The sequence below is a fragment of the Gobio gobio genome, assembly GCF_949357685.1.
Source record: "Gobio gobio genome assembly, chromosome: 20".
In the NCBI taxonomy this organism is placed as follows: domain Eukaryota; kingdom Metazoa; phylum Chordata; class Actinopteri; order Cypriniformes; family Gobionidae; genus Gobio; species Gobio gobio.
In genome coordinates this window covers 26,517,360-26,535,552 of record NC_137113.1, presented here as the reverse complement: position 1 = coordinate 26,535,552, position 18,193 = coordinate 26,517,360, and the positions used below count along the sequence as shown (strand labels likewise).

The 18,193-nt window shown below is 36.7% G+C and overlaps 1 protein-coding gene across 1 annotated transcript; it reads left to right on the top strand.

Annotated features, from left to right (window-relative positions):
• The first annotated feature begins 3,178 nt into the window (after nt 1-3,178).
• On the top strand, nt 3,179-16,908 carry LOC307117073 (uncharacterized protein). The gene is made up of 8 exons (XM_079801772.1): nt 3,179-3,495; nt 10,010-10,160; nt 10,522-10,647; nt 11,027-11,122; nt 11,976-12,017; nt 12,108-12,149; nt 12,282-12,423; nt 15,408-16,908. The coding sequence occupies exons 2-8, from the start codon at nt 10,022-10,024 to the stop codon at nt 15,514-15,516; spliced, it is 696 nt and encodes a 231-aa protein (XP_079657898.1). The 5' UTR covers nt 3,179-3,495; nt 10,010-10,021; the 3' UTR covers nt 15,517-16,908.
• Nucleotides 16,909-18,193: the final 1,285 nt, after the last annotated feature.

The window sequence follows — 18,193 nt, the reverse complement described above, 5'->3', positions numbered from 1 at the left end:
ATTTTCATACTTCAAAACAATGCATTCCTGTGATTCCTCAATTTTCAGGAATCAAACCCATGGCCTTGGCCTTGTTAGCGTCATGCTCTGTTTGAGCCACAGGAATACTGTTAAATTAAATCTCAAACGAGTGTCTGCCTGCTAAACCCAGTCCAGGTGGTATAGCCTACGACTGAGTGCATACAGTATATGAGTTTTTGTTTGGTCAGACGGGGGTAATGACTGCAGACACAAGCAGATCTCTTGTCTCTCTGCCCATAGAAGATCTGATTTGTCCGCTCTCTTCCTCCCCCATGTTCACATAAGCACACACACGTTCCCTCCTGCCCTGGCTTCTGAGGGTCTGCACCGACTCGCTCGAAGCAGATTAGAACAACGTCACAGACCAATCGGTGCAGCTGCTCACCAGCACGTGCTCACAGCGCTATCTGCAGAGATACTACACACTCTGCCGTCCGTCAATAAGCTGCAAAGACTATTCAACTCCAATCAATTGCTGTTTTTTAATCATATGCGATTTTGAATGACTGAGTTCACAAATAAAAGGACCGTAATACTTTTTTAAAGAAGGAGAGAAACTAAAATAGGTTAAAATAAATATAAAAATATTGAGAGGTGAACTCGTGGGTCGGACGGGCTGGATTTGTCCTGGGCCAAATTGTATCCCCAGTCCAGCCCTGCTCACACCCCAAGAGTTCTTATCCAGTTACTTTATAAAAACATACCTTTTCAAAAATGAAACTGCTTCAAAATTCGGAATTTTCACTATGGGTGTGTGTAATTTACATTGTAGAACAAAACACTAAAGTACAGTCAAGTTATGTTTACCACAGGCTTTGTTTTACACATAAATCGAAAAGCCCTGTTATAAAGCCCCAAATCTCGAATTAGTGGTGAATTATTCTTCCAGGTTCTACGTCAACGACTTGTCAACCAAGAAAAAATATAGGGAGGGACTTGATTTTGCCCATTGGGAATTGATTGGATTGTTGTGGTTTGCTATTGTTGCTGTGATCTCATGTGAGTAACAGTTTGTTTGATATTTTTTTAATTACAGTTGTTTTTGAAAATGTTAACGATAATATTTTCTGTAAAAAGCCAGGATATGTTGAGTAATATTAATTTGTTTTGCTGCCTGTTTTTGATTTTCATGAGGTCTCCTCCCATTTAAAGGCTGTTTAGTTAAGCAGTGCTATTCTGATGCTTTAGATTGGTTCTCTGGGCAAAATATTGTTTTAAACATTACTTTAATAATGTAATAGAAATAGTTACACTGCTAATTACATTTTAAATAGGGTAACGTGTGTGTGTGTGTGTGTGTAGGTCTACAGCTATTCCATGAAAACTGTCAAAGACAGTTGTCAAAGAATTGTTTTGATTTCATGTTAACTTTATAGATGTATAAAGCCACTGGGCTCAGAAGAGAGGATTTTTAATATAATTCCATAATACAATGAACTAATCAACACCAACAGTTGCTGTTAGCAACACAATAACTTCATTGCCCAGTTTCACAACAAGGCTTAAGCATAATCCCGGACTAAAATGCATGTTGGAGCTTTTTTAACTGAAAGCAGTGTCCACTGACTGCAGATTCCAATCAGTGCCATTGTTTTAAGCCAGATAGATTAAAGACTGCAGCAATTTTGAGCAGTGCAACAATCTTTGAAAAACTTATTTCTGTTCCTTTCTGTTCAAGCACCGCCCCTCGTTGATGTCATCATCCCAGATCACGTTTGGCACGTGCCTGCAGCAGAGACTGGAAGTCCTGGTCTGTCTGACATATTATGCAGTTCTATAGATAGAACAGAGAAAGACAGAGTTGAAATAAAATGATAGATCAAATGGACAAAGGAAGAGAAATGAGGCGGGGAGGAGGTTTGGATAGTTAATAATGGAGGGAGATATAGGTTTGCAGGAGTGGCGTCCAGCAGCCGGCTCTCATGTGTCAGGCCTTTCATTAATCTCCACTCGCGGCTCAACTCCAGCTGCTTCCTCTTAAACAGGATGTGGATATCAATGTTTCACAGACCTGCTCAATGAGCACCAATGGACACATGAGCACATGTTTGGGCTGTCTATGGTTTGGACACACATCCCTCCCGCCCTCATACATACATAGGCTGCATGCGACCGCATATCGACCGCCTAGACATAAGCTCACAATGACCCCAGCAAAAAAAAAAAGGAAAACAGAATTTAATATCCTCAACGCTTTTATTTATATTCTCAACAGGGTTATTATCATTACAGATATTAAAACTAATAGGCCTACTAAAATCATACAAAAACATTACACACACACACACACACACACACACACACACACACACACACACACACACACACACACACACACATAAACAAACACGCACATACTGTATGTAGGCTATAGCGTGTGTGTGGGGGGGAGGGAGGGGGCCACGTTGGAGTTATAAGGTTCTATCTGCATTCTGAGCGGTTTTGAAAAAAACATCCACAATTAAGCTACACAACTTCACATGCAAATCACATAATGTAAATAAGTTTGCGAGAGAGAATTTTCTTGTGGTGCCCCCTGAGCACTTTTTGCCCTTCGCGCAGCACCTGATGCTCGCGATGCGCGTAATGGGAGCGGCGGCACTGCTTATTCTTCAAGTTACCATTCAAAATCAAATTTGCAAATTCAAATTTGCTAAACCAATGACATCAGCGGTCAAGAACAGCTCTCCCACCAGAGCGTTTGCACTGTCACTGTGAAAGTCTGACCTCTACAGGTGACCGACGGGAAAAGTGTTTATTTTAGTGAACTTATTTTGGACGACTTTTGAATGAAGTGTCCCAATGAAAGGTAAAAAGATGTAATTTAAAAAATACTTGAAATAAAATATAAAAATGTAAAACATAAATGTATGTTATGACCTAAAAAGAAATGATGCTACCATGGTGGTGTTCCTCAATTAAAAATGCTTTTAAACCAGACATTCAATACAAACATTCATACAAATCTGTAAAGAAGAGCATCTTCATGTTACATTCTGAAACAAGCATTTCACAAGTAAGCATTTACAATACACATACAAACCAGTTTACAGTCAGAACGTCACCCATTACTGCAAATTTGATTATGAAAATACATTCAAACCAATATGGAAAGCATATTGTGGCTTGTTTAGTTCTCAAAACAGAAACGGTGAAGGATAGGTGAAAATTATCTGAACGATTGGATGTCATTTACTGTGAAGCTTTCTGCAGTATTTTAGAACTGTTTGTTTTATTTATGTAATGTGATATTATGATAGATATTCACACCAATATGAGGATGAAGGCATAAGGGATTATGGGGAAATATTCAAAGACTGCAAAATACTCCAGCATAAGGAGAACTGCTGAACAAGGACTGCGAGAGGAATACAAAATTGCAATCATCTGATCAATCTTCAATACTGTCAAGATTTCCAGGACTGGAGCGGGACTGTGACTCGCCAAACAAAAAAAGCGTCCTATTGCCTGCAGGTAATGTGATGTATCCATCATTTAAATATTAAACTGTAAATGTGCTTAAGTCCATTATAAATGGTGCCTGATACATTGAAACCTGTAATATGCACATACTGTTTGTACTTTGTACAATGTAATGACACACAAAAATGCCTAAACACCTTACTGTCATAAACACTTTGTAAAAAAAAAACAGAAAAAAGAAAAGAAAAGAAAAGGGAAAATCTACATCAACAATCATTATTTCTTTTCAAGCTTTTGGATTGTTTAAAATTTAGTGCAACTCTTCTGCATGTAAACAATATAGATATTCATTCCTGGCAAATTTAAGTAACAGATTTCGTATAAATGTCTGTTTAACAATTTCATTACAAAACTTTCTAATTTCTTCAAAGATAATAAAAGAAGTCTGCTGCAGGTTAAAGGAACATTATTTTTGACATTTCTGGTAAGCATGATTGAGATCGACAGGACGTCATTAGACTAAAAATGGCAACACAGTGTGCCTACAGCTACAAGATCAAAATGTTGATTGTCTACTTTTGGCTTAGGGCGATGATGGGAAAGCCTGGGTTGCACACTTCGGAAATGATCTACAGACTTATAAAACAGACGCAAAGAGGAATTAAATGGAATTTGGCAGGGAAATGTTTGTGGCATTTTTCCAAAAAGCAAATTTTCATAATAAAATATCACCAAAGTCTTGTATGCTGTATAAGCCCGTTTTTATTAGTAATAATTCAAAGTATATGAATTTCAAGTAGTAAGAAATCAATTCTTGAAATCAACAATTCAATTTTCACTAGTTTAAATTCTTGATATATGAGTTAGACGTCTACTAGTAACAATGGCAATGTTTGATATCAGGAATTAGATTTCCACTTAAAACGATATTTCTTGATATCTGTAATTGTATTTTCACAATAGGCTGCCATTCAAATTCAATTGATTTCTTACTAGTTGAAATTCCAATTTCACATAATCAGAAATACAATTCTTACTAGAAAAAAACTTTATTTTTGATATCAATAACTTGTTGCTATTAAAAATACAAATTCCTGATATCAAGAATTCAATTGTCACTAGTTGAAATGTTAATTCTTGATATAAATGTATTTCAACATGTTACATTTGTTATATCTGATATCTGCAAATTAATTTTTACTTGTAAGAATTGTATTTCTGATATGTGAAATTTGAATTTCAACTCAATTCTTGATATCAAAAATTGAATTTGAATAACAGCCTATGGTGACATGGTGACCTGATATCAAGAATTAGCCTTTTAACTAGTGAAAATTGAATTGTTGATATCAAGAATTCATATCCTGCGAATGATTAAAAGTCAAAATGGCTTTCCATAGTATGTGTGTAGTCAAAAGGCTATATTTAAGAACTAGGACGATCACTATCACACATGAGACAGTAATATCTACATTAATTCTTTATCATCCGGCTATTTTTGACATTTTAGAATAATATGAAAGTCTATGACAAAACAATTATGTACTGCCCAAAAATGTCCAATAAATATTGAGGTGTCCTGAGATATTTTTAAAACCGTAATGAAGAAATTCACATGTTTAGAACTTGTTGGCTGCTTTTATTTACACTATGGCACAATTTATATGTATCTTTATATGTCGTCACCTTTGTTTATATAGCACTTTTTACTGTACAGATTATTTCAAAGCAGCTTTACAGTGTAACAGGAAAATAATGCAACAACGTTTGTTTTGGCTGTACAGCAGCTCTAGAAGAAAATAGTGTCATTGTCCAGCTTATGTAAGTTTAGTGTTGATTAATTTATTTTGAAAAAGCATTATTAATTTGGTTCATTTATCTATTCAGCAGCTGAAAACAGTGATGTCATCATCCAGCGCAGTTCAGTTCTCATACAATGGCGTCAATGCAGTCAGATCAATAATAGTGCTGAATATTAAGTGTCAAATGTGTCCAAATGTTTGACTGGTAATGTACAGTGTCTGAACCCTTTGAAAATGTCTGGATTTCTGCATTGATTGCTAGGGCTGCACGATAAATCTTTTTAACATAGATATCTCCTTGTGCAATGTCAAGTATAGGGATCGTAGTTGATCTGTGATCTGTACGGACCAGACACCACAGTTTGAAACGCACGTGATTCTCAGATTAATTAGAGTGAAAGTTTATGTGAAAGTTTATCATTTGCGCATGTTTTAGGTCCTGTCAGTTAAAACATTCAAGCGATTTAAAGCCATTAGAGAGCAAGAAGACGCGAAAGAGAACTCATTTTTGAGCTTGCGCAAACCTCTATTTGTCTTTGAATGGACACATACATGCAAAATAATATTAAAATACCCGTCTCATCGAGTATACTCGTAAACACAGTCACATATGGCTTACGTGAACGTAAACAATTGAGAAAGAAAACAGATCAGTATCATTATATTAGATCCATGCATTAGCTCTTAAAGTGACAGCAGCCTAATAAACCTGCTGCTGTCTGGCATTAATGTTAACCAAACAACAAAATACAAAGAGTTAATCACTTTTGTTGTTTCAACAAAGATTAAATATATTTAATTTCTACAGTGAAATCTATGCAGTGTTATTTTAAATTTGATTATTTAAAGGGGGGGGGAAACACTCTGTTTCAGTCAGTCTCATGTCAATCTTGAGTACCTATAGAGTAGCATTGCATCCTGCATATCTCCGAAAAGTCTTTATTTTTATTATAATTATAAAAGAAAGATGCGCTGTTCCGAGTCTTTCCGGAAAAAGCCGTGCGGCTGGGGGCGTATCGTGTGGGCGGAGCTAAAGAATGTCGAGCGCGCGCCGCTGTTACTGTGTTGAGTCCGTCTGAAAGCTGCGTCATCCCTAAAAGCGGAAAAAAACTTTATTCAACATAAAAAATGGCTTTTAATCAGATACAGCCATACATCTATGATCCGGAATCAGACCCAGAGGCTGAAGTTGAACAGGAGCAGCAGCAAAAACGACTAGAGCAGGACGTCGACTATGTGGTATAAGTTACACTAACTATATAATATGTTTAGCGGCTTGTGTTATTTAGAACACCATGTCAAGCGCGAGTGTTACAATGTGTGTGTGTGTGTGTGTGTGTGTGTGTGTGTGTATGTGTGTGTGTGTTTACGCGTGGTTTGTGAAGACATGATTTGTAGTAAGCGGACTGGTTTTGCGCGTCAGGCTAGTGTTTACATAGAAAGACATGGAATAGTAGTGCATTTGAATGAAGAAGCGCGCTTATTTAGTTCAACATATTTCCCCATTCTTTGTGTATTGTTGTTTGGAGTGCTTTTACAATACACTAACATACACATATAGTGGCCAGCTAAACAAATGTACACACACTATACATCGCATGCTCCATTGATCAATACGTGGTCATGTTTGGGCTACTTGATGGGCAAAGGCAAAAACAGACATTTGAAGCAGTCAAACCTGCGGTTCCAACGTTGGGACCTTTATCGTTGGGACCGCTCCATCCTTCAGTATTAGGCGATCTGAAAATCCGGCGTCGAACTGGGTCTTGTTTATAAAACAATCGGCACCGAAATGCAGGGAACAGACATAAATATTTGCGCAACTCAGTTGTTGATCCGGAAAAGCAAATTCCATCTGTACGAGCCAGCGCTTTGATGGGCGTAGCCTATTGCTTTCACGCTCTCTCTCTCTCTCGCGCGCGCTCTTCCGGTAGAATTGTCCGTACGGCCCATATAAGGAAATTCCGCCCTGTTGACGTCAAGCGGACCCATGATCGAAAAAAACTTTCCGAAACTTATGACTAACAGGAAGTACTAATTTTGGCAAAGAAATACTCCCATCAAACGTCCACCTTAGCTTTTGAAACGGTGTCCATGTTTAGCATGGGAATCCAAGTCTTTAACAGTGCCAAAAGATCAGTATGCATGAAACAGCATTTCACCCCCCCTTTAATCTCTGTACCTGAATACTGTTAGACTGAAAATACTGTTTAGTTAATTTGCATATTTGTTCTATTGTATTTACCTAATGTTTGTAATTTGTTTATTATTTTATATACAGATTCACTCCCTTAAAAATCACCTCAATCATTCTAGAATGATTCATTATTTCAAAATAGAGCTATTCAAGTCATCTATTCCAAAACGGATTAAATTAATTGTTATCCTCAAAATTCTACAAACAATACCCCATAATGACAACGTGAAAGACGTTTGTTTGAAATCTTTGCAAATGTATAAATAAAATAAAAAAATCACAGGTAAAAAAGTATTCACAGCCTTTGCTCAATACTTTGTTGAAGCACCTTTGGCACAGATTACAGCCTCGAGTCTGTTTGAGTATGATGCTACAAGCATGGTACACCTATTTTTGGGCAGTTTCTCCCATTCTTCTTTGCAGGACCTCTCAAGCTCCATCAGGTTGGATGGGGAACGTTGGTGCACAGCTGTTTTCAGATCTCTCCAGAGATGTTCAATTGGGTTCAAGTCTGGGTTCTGATTGGGCCACTCAAGGACATTCACAGAGTTGTCCCGTAGCCACTCCTTTGTTATCTTGGCTGTGTGCTTAGGGTCGTTGTCCTGTTGGAAGATGAACCTTCACCCCAGTCTGAAGTCCAGAGCGCTCTGGAACAGGTTTTCATCCAGGATGTCTCTGTACATTGCTGCATTCATCTTTCCCTCATTCCTGACTAGTCTCCCAGTACCTGCCGCTAAAAAAACATCCCCACAGCATGATGCTGCCACCACCATGGATGGTATTGGCCAGGTGATGAGCGGTGCCTGGTTTCCTCCAGACATGACGATTGCCATTCAGGCCAAAGAGTTCAATCTTTCATCAGACCAGAGAATTTTGTTTCTCATGGTTGAGAGTCCTTCAGGTGCCTTTTGGCAAACTCCAGACGGGCTGTCATGTGCCTTTTAGTGGCTTCTGTCTGGAAAGTTCTCCTCTCTCCACAGAGAAATGCTGGAGCTCTGTCAGAGAGACCATCGGGTTCTTGGTCACCTCCCTGACTAAGGCCCTTCTTCAACCGATCGCTCAATTTGGCCGGGTGGTCAGCTCTAGGGAGAGTCCTGGTGGTTCCAAACTTCTTCCATTTACGGATGATGGAGGCCACTGTGCTCATTGGGACCTTCGATGCTGTGGAAATTTTTCTGTACCCTTCCCCAGATCTGTGCCTCGATACAATCCAGTCTCAGAGGTCTACAGACAATTCCTTGGACTTCATGGCTTGGTTTGTGCTCTGACATGCACTGTTACCTGTGGGACCTTATATAGACAGGTGTGAGTCTTTCAATCAACTGAATTTACCACAGGTGGACTCCAATCAAGTTGTAGAAACATCTCAAGGATGATCAGGGGAAACAGGATGGACCTGAGCTCAATTTTGAGTGTCATGGCAAAGGCTGTGAATACTTATGTACATATAATTTTTTCGTTTTTTATTTTTAATAAATTTGCAAAGATTTCAAACAAAAGTCTTTCATGTTGTCACTATGGGGTATTGTTTCTAGAATATTAAGAAAAATAAAGAATTTAATGCATTTTGGAATGAGGCAATAACATAACAAAATGTGGGGGGAAAAAGCGCTGTGAATACTTTCCGGATGCGCTGTAATTTTTGCGCGTGCAGCCCTACTGATTACTCAAAAAAATAGTTATGATCTTAATTAAACTATAGGCAAACACAAACACAAATACACACAAGCGGACACTGAGTGATTATTCATAGTACAGGGTAGAGAAAGTAAGTGAACCAAAAGTAACCTCCAAAAGGTTATTGGAGTAAATTAAGGAGATGAGACTGAAATGTCACTGCAGGTGCCTTTCCATTTAAATAAAGGCATAAAATTGTTACTAACAAATCTGTTCTTCCCATGAAAGATTGGTTAACACAGAACCCTAAAACACATTTCAGAGATGCACAAAGCTTTTCTAAAGACCTGGGAGTTAATTATCTGCAAATGTGGAAAATTCTCCCTAGATCTCCCTACTCTCCCTAGGAGTGGAAATCCTATAAAGATCTCTAAGGACACAATGAACAATCCTGAAGAACCAAAGGACAACAGCAAAAGACCTTCATAATCTCTACAAACTGCTAAAATCGTTGTTCATGTGTCCACCATCAGGAAAAACACTGAACAAAAGTGGTGCTTCTGAAAGGACAACACACTGCACACTGCAGTCTAAAGCAGGCGTGCCTCATGTTTGGCACCTGGATATTGCTGAACTTTTTGGCAAAAATACACAACCCTTTGTTTAGAGGAAAAAAGATACAAGAAATGTTTGGTGGAGGTTTTTTGCTGAAGGGGGATCTACAAGTTACTAAATTCAAGGGTTCACTTACTTAACAATTATTTGCGTTAACGGTTTATTCAACAATGCAGGAATACAGATCATTTTAAATGGCTTGCTAACCTATTATTGTGGCTGCGAATCCACAGATGGCTGCACATGAAGAACAGTTGGACTTTGTGGTATTACTCATGTCAAAATGGAAATATTTACAAATTAGGTTGTAAAATCAATGTAATTTGGACTGTAGGGCAGCAGTACTATGACCGCAGTGCTGCCACAGGGCTCTAAACAGGATGAGGAAACCACAGACCTGTGGAACATCCTCTACAGACGACAACAGCTCCAAAACCGTCTTCAGTTTCTGCAGGAGATCCAAAAGAGGAACAACAGAATAGAAGGTAAAGAAAAAACTCTTTAGAAAGAATATTGATGATGATGAAATGGCTGACCTTTAAATAATAACAATAAAATGTACCTTGATTAGTTTGATTAATGGGAACATTACTGGAGGTATAAAAAACTCTCAGTTGCCTTAAATATTTCCGAGTAGGAACAACAACGTTTGGCTATTTCACTGCACAATAAAACATGCAAACACTGGAGTGCAATTCTCTCTTAATACTAAAGGAGCTACACTTACCAGGAAATGAGCATTCAAATAGCAATGAGTCCACTCTTCTGTAACTCATCTGCATGCTTACATTTGACTAGTTAGTTCAAACAATAATTTGGTTGTTTTACATATCTTTTTGCTTTTAGGATACCTTGCAAATGAAGAGGGCCCTTCAGAACTGGACAGAATAGAGGAGGAATTGAAGTTACTGGAGCAAAAAGAGAAGGATCTTATTAAAAAAAACAGCTCACGTTTGACAACACAATCACAAGGCATGTGTCTAGATTATTACAAATAAATTATCATTTACACATAAAATATTACATATTTTAAATTATTTAAATTATGTAAATAAGACTAATAATGTAGTTATAGTCATTTTACTCCTTTCATTTAGACCTCCGAAGCACAAAGTACATATTTCATATTTACTGCTCATTATTATGGAAACCTGTCCTCAAAACACATCTCATAATTTTGATATTCATAAATATTCAGAACATAGAACATTTCAATTGAACAATGTTTACACTAGATTTACACATTATGTTTTGTGATACTGTTGCTTTTATGGAACATTTTCAGTCATTATTATGCAAATGTAACATTATTTATTGTGTGCTATCTTGTATGATATACTCTCTGTGACAGATCCAATTCAGGCTCCAGTTCAAGGACTCTACATTCTCCCCGTTTCTTCTTCAGAGATTATTTCTCCTGTCATTACTCAGCAAGAGGAAATCCCAGGTAAAATAATATAGTTATGTTGCAAATGTAACATTAAATATAGCTGCAAGCAGCGATGACGGGCCCAATCCCCGGTGCCACCGCCACTCTGGTAGCTTTAGGGCAACTGTGTACGATGGGCAATATGCATTAAAAGCGGGTAAATGTAAAAACATTATGTCAAAGTCATTTAAATACGCCACATTACTGCAGCCAGCTGGTGCCAAAGTGACCACAAACCAGAACAGCCACATCCATGAGGTAATTTAAATTAGATGAATTTCATGGCCCGCACATGTTGGTGACACTACATTATGAGGACATTCCATAGGCGTAATGGTTTTTATACTGTACAAACTGTACATTCTATCCCCCTACACTACCCCTACCCCATATGAAATGTCCTCATAAACCACGTTTACATTGTAATACCAGTGTAATACACATGTAACACGCACATGCACGCACACACACACGCACGCGCACACACACACACACACACACACACACACACACACACACACACACACACACACACACACACACACACACACACACACACACACACACACACACACACACACACACACACACACACACACACACACACACACACACACACACACACACACACACACACACACACAGATCTAAGGATCAGTTGTAAACTGTTTAACAGTCAGTTAAGCCAGAAAATGTAACATTTTTAACAAATTTCATGTCATGTCTAAACATGAATAAGAATAATCCTAAGGAAAACAATAGGCCTGCACCCTTTCAGGGCTTGGGCCTTAATTATTTTGTATGATATACTCACTATGTCAGATGGAAAAGCTCCAATCCTAAGACTACATTCTCACCATTTCTCCTACAGAAACTGTTTCCCCAATCAATGCTGTGCGGGAAGAAAAAAAAGGTAAGATATTACATTTATGTTGAACAATCTTCACAAATGACCTCTTGACAAATGTCTTGGATTAAGACATTCTCACCATTTCTCCTACAGAAACTGTTTCCCCAATCAATGCTGCGCGGGAAGAAAACACAGGTAAGATAATACATTTATGTTGCACAATCTTCACAATTGACCTCTTGACAAATGTCTTGGATTAAGATTGCCATAGAAATAGTTTGCATATGATGAATAAATAAACAAGATGAACATGTTTCGCCTTCCCAGAGCCCTTAGTAAACCTGGACGATGTCACCATGTCCCCTGCCAGAGTGAAATGCCCTTCTTGCCATAAGACTGTCACCACTGAGATTCATTTTAAAGTGGGCAGCAATGCCTTCCTCTTTTGCTGTCTCTTGTCTGTGGTGGGGTGAGTACTGTACAATGAATAACCAATAACTGCACGAGCAAGAGCGCTGTTGTTTCAAAAATAGCAAGTAATCACAGTCGTGTTGATATTCAGACTAACAGCGATTGCGAATGTTATTGTTTTAATATAACTATTCAATAAACGAGAAGGTAAATAACTCAAATTTTAGTCACAGTATTGCCAGCAGTTCATGTCTATTTTTGCTCCGCCTATGGAAACAGACGAGAAGAAACCAGAGCAGAAGTAAACGTTGTGCATCGCAGAGCAACACAAACGGGCTAGATTAATGTTTTTCTATAGCCCTTTTTCCAGCTTGCAAGCCAACTGAGAGTAGCTAGATGCACCCTAGCAGCAGCAAATCTAATTTTCAGCCAGGGTAGTCTAGCTACTCTCCGTTGGCTTGCGAGCTGGAAAAAACTAACTCTGATCAGGCCAATCACATCGTGTATAGAGTCAGTGGGCGGGCTTAACATAATGATGGCAGAGTTGCCGAGGTTCCACGTGCTACTTGTAAACATAGAAGCTTGCGAACAGCGGTCTTTCGAATCGGCTTTGGCCGCGACTCTGGAAGACTTGGAGTTAAGCTTTTCTTTGAGAAAAGAACAAAGAACGGCACTGAAGTCATTCTTAAGAAAGGAAGATGTGTTCTGAGTTTTGCTGACCGGATACGGCGAAAGTTTAATCTATCATCTAGCTCCACTTCACATTCTTTGTTGCTCTGGTTGGTTATAGCGCTATCCTATTGTGTGCAGAGGGAATTTTGAAAGACAACCGTTTATCCCACCCCTCGGATTGAGCAATGGTGAGTTCCCAGACCCAACATCTTGATGTGGGTCTGGCTTGTCAGGCTAGTTTTTCTACAAACCGAGTGGATGATTCAATGACTTGCTCATATAGACAGTCACTTAAAGGGATGGTTCACCCAAAAATGAAAATTCTGTCATCATTTCCTCATAGGGCTTTTCACACGGTGCTTAACCCCGGGTTATCGTCATTCTAAACACCGCTTTTAACCCCGGGTTTCAAACTTGTAATTTAGTAGCGGGGTTAGCACCAATTTTGCAGTGTTAACCCTGCATTACGGTGCCAAACTTGTACAGTACGAAACATCACGATGCGGTGTTAGAATGTTAAAGCTAGACGCTTAGCAATAACCAATCGCATACTCTTATTTGTGTTCTTTGGACCGTCACGAAAACACTGCACATAGTACATAAAAAGTTAATTCAGCGTTTGAGAGGAAACATTTCAAATGCTGACAGAAAACGCAACAATTTGAGTGAAGAAGAGTTTCATTCTTACCTTTATAGTCAGAAGTATACATTCAGCATACACTTGATAGTACAGTTGGCAGTACAAGGATGTGGAATGCTAGAGCTTTTATGTAAACAGGTCGCATGCTCCAATTAATGACACTGACGTAATAAGAACGTTAACTCAAGGTTTAGGAATCTACAATGTGAAACGTCATTTTATGAATATCCAGGATTAATTGTAAACCCTGGGTAAATTATAAACAGTGTCAAAAGTGAAGCAAGATAACCCAGGATTCAGTTTACCCGGGGTTTAGAATGACCCAGGGTTAACTATTTCAAGTGTGAAAAGCCCAATGTTGTTCCAAACCTATATGACTTACTTTCTTCCGTTGAAGACAAAATAATAATACAAAAAGGTAACTAAACAGTTTAAAAAAAGACCCCAGACATTTTCAAAAATGTATGTTTCACAGAATAACAATATTCAAAGAGATTTATAAAGACATGAGGGTGAGTAAATGATGACAGAATTCTCATTTTTGGGAAAACTATCCCTTTAGTTTGTTGTTGAATGAATCAGTATTTTTGAACAAATAGATTTGCTGAATGATTCAAAGGCTAGCCTGACAAGCTGGACCCACATCAAGATGTTGGGTCTGGGAACACACCATTGGCAGGGCTCAATCCAAGGGGCGGGTTAAATGGTTGTCTTTCAGTGTCAAGAATGACTTCAGTGTCATTCTTTGTTCTTTTCTCAAAGAAAAGCTTAATCTTCCAGAGTCACGGCCAAAGCCGATTCGAAAGACCGCTGTTCGCCAGCTTCTTTGTTTACAAGTAGCACGCGGAACCGCCGCAACTCTGCCGTCATTATGTTAAGCCTGCCCACCGACTCTATACACGATGTGATTGGCCTGACTAGAGTTTGGTTCTTCCAGCTCGCAAGCCAACGGAGAGTTGCTAGACGCCCTGGCTTTAAATTAGATTTGCTGCCACTAGGGTGCCTCTAGATTTCTAGGCTGTTCAAAGGCATCAAGGCCCATCCGAATCTAATATTAGCTTCACTTCCTGTCTCCTGAGAGACCTTTATCTTCATCTTTCATCTGATAGATTGAAGGCAGCATAGATGAATCCTTCGCTCCCTCTGATATCCCACAATCCTATGCGTTCCATTCTGTGACAGAGCTAGAAAAAGAAAGATGGCGTCTGAAAATTGCAGTTGCTGATCAGTTTGTGTAAATGTACGTTTTTGACCAACGTTTTCCACTTCTGATGTAATTTCTAGCAAAAAAATTACTACTAGCATTTAGTTTAGTTCTCACCAAAGCTCACTTTATTTTTCAGTAATCTGTTACGCTGCCTCAGAAGTCCCTGACAGTTGGTCTGTAACGCTAACACAGACAAACAAAGTGATACAAAGTGAAATGTCAGTGAGATTTCTAAACAAAGCCTTACTGTAATCACATGACTTTTGCAGTCTGATACAAGCTCCGAACACTGATGTGGCTCCGAACCAGTAGTTCAAAACACTACTGGCTAATCTGATTCAAAAACCAGTACTCTTTTATTATTCCTCACATATTGTTCATTATTGAAAAACCATTCAAGGAGTTCCTCTCTGTATGTGAATCTGCTATAAGCGGGCAATAAAACAGATGAACCAAAAACTATTTCTACAGTGTCAGAATAGTAAAGAACATCTTCATTGTCATTCTTTTGTTTTTGGCACAGGTGTCTGGCCGGATGTTGCCTGGTCCCCTTCTTTATGAATCGCTTCAAAGATGTCGCCCACATTTGTCCATCCTGCCACAAAAAGATCTGTGCAGTAGAAAGGATTTGAAGCACAGGATAATAGTTTCAGATCTGTCATACCATGATTGTAAAAACATCAGAAGAGCCTGAAGACACTGTCTGTTTGAGCCTGTTTTTCAGAGAAATTGGCTTTTATCTCTATCCTATTGACAGAATGGTTTGGGAAGTCAATATGTAGGCTTTGAGATGTGCTGAAACTAGATGAATTCAAACATAGTCGAGCAATTAATAACTGTGATAATGGCCACCAGTCAGTTGTATTAACCTCTTCCAATAATACATGCTTTTAGGGTGATATAGTCAGTCATGAGTAGTGGTGGAAGAAGTGCACAGATCAAATGTAGACTATTGGCTCATTTTGAGTCGGATATGACCAAATCTGGGGTTTATTAACCACATGAGACTCACTCCTATCAGTTTGCTACAGTTAAATTCACAAATGACAGTTGAAAAAGATGAATTCACCAATAGAACATCACTATCATACCTTGGAGTGGGTCTCTATTTCTTCATTTCATTTTTCTGAAATGTAGTGGAAATGTTTCCCCATATTCCTATAAAGTACCACTATTTGAAATCCATACAGACATGGACAATGTGGACAGTAAAAATTAGGTGGATAACAGTCCTATAGCCCTTGAGACAAAATACAGTTGTGTTCAAAATAATAGCAGTGTTTAAAAAAGTGAGTAATGCTCAACATCCTTATAATTTATTTCAATACACACAAATTAACTGGGAACACTGCACATTCTATTCTAAATCAAAACATGAAGAAATTTTTTCAAATTTGTTATTACTTTACAGAAAGTGAATAAAAAGTAATATTAGACTGTTAAAAAATAGCAGTGTCTGCATTTTTCTTTACAAAGTCAAAGATTTACTGTATAAGGGTCAATGACATGACATGTATTTTTTTGTGTCCGAATTCATTATTTTCCTACACTGTAAACCCTAATAAGTTGAGACTACTCAAATGATTTGAGGAAAGTGATTCCCTCTATTCATTTGAGTAATGGGGAAACTGACAACTCAATATAATTGAGTTGACCTAATGTGGTCTCTTCATTGAATTAAAATACATTTTTAAGTATCGATAACTTAAAAAGGCAAACTAAACTCAAAAGACTAAACTCAAATGATTTGAGGAAAGTGATTCCCTCAGTTCATACTGTAAAACAATTTGTTCAGTTTACTTAATTCAATTGTGCAATCAAGTTGTTCTTACTTAAACCGTTTAGTCAACTTAACTTTTGTCAACTTAATTCTATCTTTGATCTGAAGAAGTGTACTCCCAGAGTGCATTGCGGCATGAATAAATGAATTGCTTCGTTTTACTATTTTTGGTTTTATTTTACTATTTGTCTTTTGTCAGTATAACCCCAATAACGACAGCAAATACAATTGTAAAGGTCTTATTAATAATAAAAATAAAATAAATAAATAAATACAAATCCTTGTTACCATTGTGTTTTGCATGCTGAATGTTGAAGTCTGTGTGTGACTCACTCAAGCATGGTCAATTTCTAGTCACAAACATAGAGGGATATCAACCCAATTAAAAGATTATGCCATAAATATCAGCAATAATATGTTAAAAGATCATTATTTGACATGAAATATAGTTATATATTATTAATTCACAAATATGTATATATATATATATATATGTATATGTATATATGTATATGTATATGTATATGTATATGTATATGTATATATATGTATATATGAACCAATGTAACCATGTATATATATGTATATATATATATATGTATATATATATATATATGTATATATATATGTATATATATATATATGTATATATATATATGTATATATATATGTATATATATATATATGTATATATATATGTATATATATATATATGTATATATATATGTATATATATATATACGTATATATATATACATATATATATATACATATATATATATACATATATATATATACATATATATATATACATATATACATATATATATATATACATATATATATACATATATATATATACATATATATATATACATATATATATATACATATATATATATACATATATATATATACATATATATACATATATATACATATATATACATATATATACATATATATACATATATATATATATATATACATATATATATATATATATATATATATATATATATATATATATATATATATATATATATACATATATATATATATATATATATATATATATATATATATATATATATATATATATATATATATATATATATATATATATATATATATATATATATATATATATATATATATATATATATATATATATATATATATATATAATATTTATTACTTCCCTTCTTTTGAAATTAAATAACTATGATTTCTTGTTGCATCACTGCATTAATAGGAAGATAATTACAATAATATTGAAGTTCCAAGTGCCCAACTAAAGGGAACACTAATCACAATTATGGTGAGGAAGTGGAGGAAATGAGTGAAAAATCTTTTAAAAATTGCCCCGCCTCAAAAACACTTTGTCCGCCCACTTGTTTTTTGCTTCTTTTTTTTTTGCTTTGGCAAAATGGTTCTCAAACCAGTCCAGTAATGTTTACTTGGGTTTTCTAAGTAACGAAGGCATAGCATAGCATGCAAATAGTTCAGATTACTTAATTGTTTTAAGT

Bases quoted from the DNA above. Each gene is read 5' to 3' on its own strand.
- LOC307117073 (XM_079801772.1), top strand. From the start codon at position 10,022: ATGACCGCAGTGCTGCCACAGGGCTCTAAACAGGATGAGGAAACCACA. The intron at 12,150-12,281 runs GTAAGATAATAC...TCGCCTTCCCAG, and splicing joins TGCGCGGGAAGAAAACACAG to AGCCCTTAGTAAACCTGGAC. The intron at 12,424-15,407 runs GTGAGTACTGTA...TTTTTGGCACAG, and splicing joins TGTCTCTTGTCTGTGGTGGG to GTGTCTGGCCGGATGTTGCC.